The 5084-nt window shown below is 31.3% G+C and overlaps 1 protein-coding gene across 2 annotated transcripts; it reads right to left on the bottom strand.

Moving 5' to 3' along the window:
• Positions 1-242: 242 nt before the first annotated feature.
• LOC114164147 (F-box/kelch-repeat protein At1g74510) lies at positions 243-2932 on the bottom strand. Of its 2 annotated transcripts, XM_028048692.1 has the most exons (3): positions 2757-2932; positions 2045-2143; positions 243-1956 (listed from the first exon to the last, which is right to left on the bottom strand). In XM_028048692.1, exon 3 carries the CDS (start codon positions 1935-1937, stop codon positions 612-614), a length of 1326 nt encoding a protein of 441 aa, XP_027904493.1. In that variant the 5' UTR covers positions 1938-1956; positions 2045-2143; positions 2757-2932; the 3' UTR covers positions 243-611. The 2 variants fall into 2 exon arrangements, with proteins under 2 accessions (XP_027904493.1, XP_027904492.1); XM_028048691.1 differs by lacking the exon at positions 2045-2143.
• Between the last annotated feature and the right edge of the window lie 2152 nt (positions 2933-5084).

Below are 5084 nucleotides of genomic sequence, written 5' to 3'. Positions count from 1 at the left end.
TCTCCAAGATTTACCACAATAGAAGCACACAGAACCTTGTTTGAGTTCTTTTTGTCTCAAACTGAGACAAACAGAATGATACAGCTTGGATTATGCAATTGACCAGTTTCCCAAAACAATCAAGACCTACTAAAGAACAGTCAAAAGACAAAAAATAGGTTATTGTTTATGTCTCATTTTTTTCTGCAACTTGGGAAGGAGGTGGTGAATTCCAGGCAACACAAAAAGGGTATGCGAGCATCTGAAGACAAATTAGAATACAAATTTAAAGAGGGTAAGAGAGAGCAGAACAGACAAAACTGAGACCAGTTACAATTCTGCTACGCATCAATTGAACTTATGAAAATGGTAATTGAAACCCAACATGTACTGAGAGCTAATTATTCACCATTCATGGTGTCAACATTTGAAAACCATCATGATCACTTAAAATGAAAAGACTCATATTTGTGAACCTTCTAAAACTGTATCTATTACTCTAAATAGGAGTAAACATTTACCCCAAAAAGTGGGCATATTACCCATTAGCAGAATCATCTCTCCTTGAAAGTGAAGAATGTTAATTCCATTCAGAAGAAATCCATACAGCTTTATCACCAAAAGCACACTTCTCAGCATCCCATAACTGCACAGTTATACACAAAGCTTCCTGATTGCCTGCTAGCAAGCAGGTTCCACTCTGGCACACCTTCACCAGGGACACATGCATTGATCTCAATTACCCTTCCATCCAAAGCTCTTGGTCCACCAATAACAATTAGCCTATTCCCACATGCACGAAAGGCTAATCCCCAGCCATTCATTGAGACTATTCGATCAGGTAATCTTCCAATAGTCACCCATGAATTATTGTCTTTATCATATCTCCTTACCTCTTGCAGGGCATAATCTGCAGCATACAATACATTATTTACAACTGCAACCAACGGAGGTGCCTCAGCAGCAGCAGAAACATCAGTCACCTCAGATCCTCCATTTCTCCTAGGGAACATGTTGGGTATTTCCCTCCACTTTCTCGTCTGCAGATCAAACTCTTCACCACATGTTAACTGTCGTGAGTTACCTACTCCAATCCCACCAATGACATAAAATTTTCCATCTATAAATACACCAGAACACATTTTCCTAGCTTTGTTCATGTTTGGTAGAAGCTCCCAGGTCCCAGTTTCAGAGTTATAAAGCTCTGCAGAGCTCAAAATGTTGCCACGCGGATCACAACCACCAGCTAATATGGCAATTTCTCCAAGGCTGGCAGAACCAAACAGGCATCTAGGAACATTCATTTCCATACCAGATGACCATGAGTTCATCAGAATGCTATATCTGTATATCACAGGAGACATTATCTCCTTTCCAAAAACAAGAAGCTCTGTTCCAACAGCTAATGACTCCTTATCTGAACAGATAAAGCATTCATTAGAAGGCATTCTAGGCAAGCGCATCCATCTACCAGTGTTTGGATCAAATGCCTCCCATTCAGGGAGATTGCAAGAGAAGTAAACCCAATGCTCTATGATACCCATCTGCCGCCTCAGCCTGTAAAGCTCTCCTGTCCGGATGAGAGATCGGAAACTTTGGTTCAATGAGGCAATCGAACCATAGTCAGACCTTGAACATCGTAGGAGACAATTAATTGAGATGTCCCGACCAAGTTGATAGATAAGTGAAGTTGAGTCTGTCTGGTCGGTTGCATGATTTTGGTCATTTGCTTGGTTAAGGGATAGGGAAAGATCTTGAATGTTCTTTTTTGTTTCCCCTTCCTCGAGAGCATCTGAAAGCTTGCATGACTTTCTCAGCACAGCTTCTTCCTCTAGCTCCAGTCCACGCTTATTGTTTGTGAGCTGCATCACGCAGAAGGAGTTGTAAATCCACCTGGTCTCTTGCTCACAAGAGCTCGGTAAGTCCCTCGAAACAAGAAAGGTTGGACCCTCCAACATGTCGACCGAAAGAATCAATCTGGTTACAAAGGAAAAGTCTTCTTATTCATCAAGATTAAAAACATTAACTAGGACAACACCACTATACTGATGACAAAAATACTTACAAGAAACATATGACAAATTTAAGCCAAAATCACAACACCACAAACATCAATTCTTCATGAGTCACAAGATGATACCCCTAATCAACAACGCATGCACTTCTGATATCAATCAAATAACCAAACAAATAAGGAATATTAACAATATTCACCCAGAATTCGAAAGTTTACAATGATTCAGAAACATCCTCTTGGTCAATCATGATGTGGCACAAAATTTAGAGCATGCACGCAGATCAGAAGCACTACTTTAAACATGCAAGTTATCACAAGAACCAATCAAACATAATAACCAGACTTCAAGAGAAAATTAAACCACAAAGAAAAAAACAGATCTCATTAGGTGAATCGGCATAAAAATCTAAGTAAAAAGGCGTAAAATTTCAAGAATTAGTCGAATTAAAAACAGAAAAGTAGAATCAAAATGACATCGAGTAATTCCAAATTCAAAGCCGGAAGTTTCTCATCCCTAATAAATCAACAGAAGAAAAAAAAAAACAAAAAAAAAAAAACAAAAGAAGATCACTTCTAATTTACATTGGCAGCAACCCCATATACACTTTTCCCCTTTTCCGAGCTCTAAGTCTGGAAAAAAGAAACAAAAACACAGACAACAACGCAACAAAAGCTCAAAAGCCAAGAAAACAAACCATCAATTAACCCCTCTCCCAAAAAAAGATTATAAAACAAAAACAAGACATAAAGAGAAGCTTACGAATTTAGATAAAAGAGAAACAAATTCCAAACGGGTTTCTCTGGGTCAGGGTTGTGCGAGCTAGCCACGCAGAGAGTTAGTGGCGTCTCTCTTTCTCTCCCTCTTCGTGGGTGTCATTTAGTTGTGGCTATGTTGTTGTTGCAGCCTGTTCTGTCATGTGTGTGTTTCATGTTGTGTCAATAGAACACTCGATGCAAGGGTGAGATTTCTTTATTTATAATAATAATATTATTATTATTAGATATACTACTATGTAATAGATTCTTTTTTATATAAATTATTTTTCTATTTTATCTTCGTAATATCTTAAAGTCAAATTATAAAATTTATGATAAAAAAATCAATGTAAAAGAATTAATAATAAAGTTAAGAAGAAAAAAGAATATTTTAGTCATCATTATTTGTCTATTTTCTATTTTCTATAAACGAATGCTATTAGGAATATATTTTTGGAATTTTATGTACTTTAAAGTTAACTAATTTAATTTTACTAGAAAGTGATGTGAGATATAATTTTTATTATGAGTCTACTGTTTTATTTTAATATTCTCTTATTTTATTTTTTAATAAATTTTTATTGATAGTAAATTATTATAAATTTTTTGACATCAACATGAAAAAATATTGATAAATTTTTCGAGTATTAACATAATTCAGATATTAAAATTTTTACTGTGCATAAAAATTAATTACATAAATAAAATATTCTAAATAATATATTTAATTATTATATTTTATGTGATAAATAAAATTATATAAAATAAAATAAAAATATTTATTTGTGTATGAAAAATTATAAACTAATTGTAAGACGGGGAAAAATCTAAATTATATATATATATATATAATATAAAAGAGAAAATAGAAAAAGATTATTAAAAGACAAAGAAAGAAAATGAATTGGTAATGGTAATCGGGACGGGTGGAATCGCCGTTTGAATTGTGGCCTGGCCTGGATGGCTAAGTTAACGGCTGTTTTGTGCACGTGTTGCAAACACGCTCTCTGCTTCTTCGACTCTATGCTTCATTTATATTTTAAATCAATTAAAGTGTATCATGAACTAAATGTTTAATAAAAAAAAATAATTTTATTAACGGCTAAAATAATTAAATATTAACATTAGTTTTTTAATAAATATATATATATATATGATAATTATTAAACACTGAATTAATTATCATAATTAATAAAATTCAAATAAAATTAAAAATTTTAAAGTAAAAGTAGTAGCATTTAATTATTTTAAAATTGAAATATATCAATATTTATTGATTTAAAATAATTATTTATATGGAAAAATTATTTTTTTAAAATATCAATGATTATAAGTACTATTTTTTATTTAAATATCAGAATTAAATTTTTAGTTCTTTAAAGTGAAAAAATGAAGGCACTTTACATTTACAAATTGTTTTCTTTTATCGAACATGTACAAATTATAATTTTATTATGGAAAATAAGTCGTTAAAATACGTAAAAATAACTTTTTTTTTCATATATTTTATAGACATACTGGTTAAATTCCTCGTGCCATTGAGTTTGCCTATAATATTTTAATACAAAGAAAATGTTCAGGTCAAATTTTGTTATGTAATAAGATTTAGGATTTATTTCGGTATATTTCAAATCTTATTTTAAATATAAAATATTTGTGAATTATCTTAACTTTAACTTAACTCAAATATTCAATAAATAGTTAGAATTTTTTCTTAAAGTAAGATTGAGAAGTATCAGGTAACTAAATTATCACGAAAACATTATTTATGTTTACATAGCAAGAGTGAATAAACTTTAGATATGTGTTAAGATGCTATTTTCTTTCCATAAACAAAACTTGCGATATATATCTATACAAGGGTTGTATCTTAATACTCAATCTTAGTTATAAGAGGTTACATTCAAAACAACTTAATCTTAACCAATAGTAGTTATGGTCTAAATAATTCTCAAATTTAGCTAAAAATGGTTGTATTATAAATAATACTCAGCCTTAGTTAAAAATTATTGTGTTCTAAATAATACCCAAGCTTAACTAAGAGTGATTATGTTTCAAATAACATTGAGTCTTATCCATGAGTGGTTACGGTCCAAGTAATACTCAATTTTAGTCAATAATGACTATAAGGTCTAAATAATATTTGTTTGTATCTTCAAGTAATAGTCTTTCTAGTGAAACTTAATCTATTGTTTGAGAATTGAATGTATTGTTAATAGGAGAACCGATATAAAAACATAATGTAACTTAATCCTTATCTCTTAAGTTTTTTAAATTGCATAGTATTTAACTGTAGTTAATCTCAAAAAGAGAATTTTATAAAAGTAGATTT

The sequence above is a fragment of the Vigna unguiculata genome, chromosome 9 (genome assembly GCF_004118075.2).
Source record: "Vigna unguiculata cultivar IT97K-499-35 chromosome 9, ASM411807v1, whole genome shotgun sequence".
NCBI lineage: Eukaryota > Viridiplantae > Streptophyta > Magnoliopsida > Fabales > Fabaceae > Vigna > Vigna unguiculata.
Note: the sequence above shows the minus strand (reverse complement) of the source record. Positions and strands in the feature narration are given on the sequence as shown.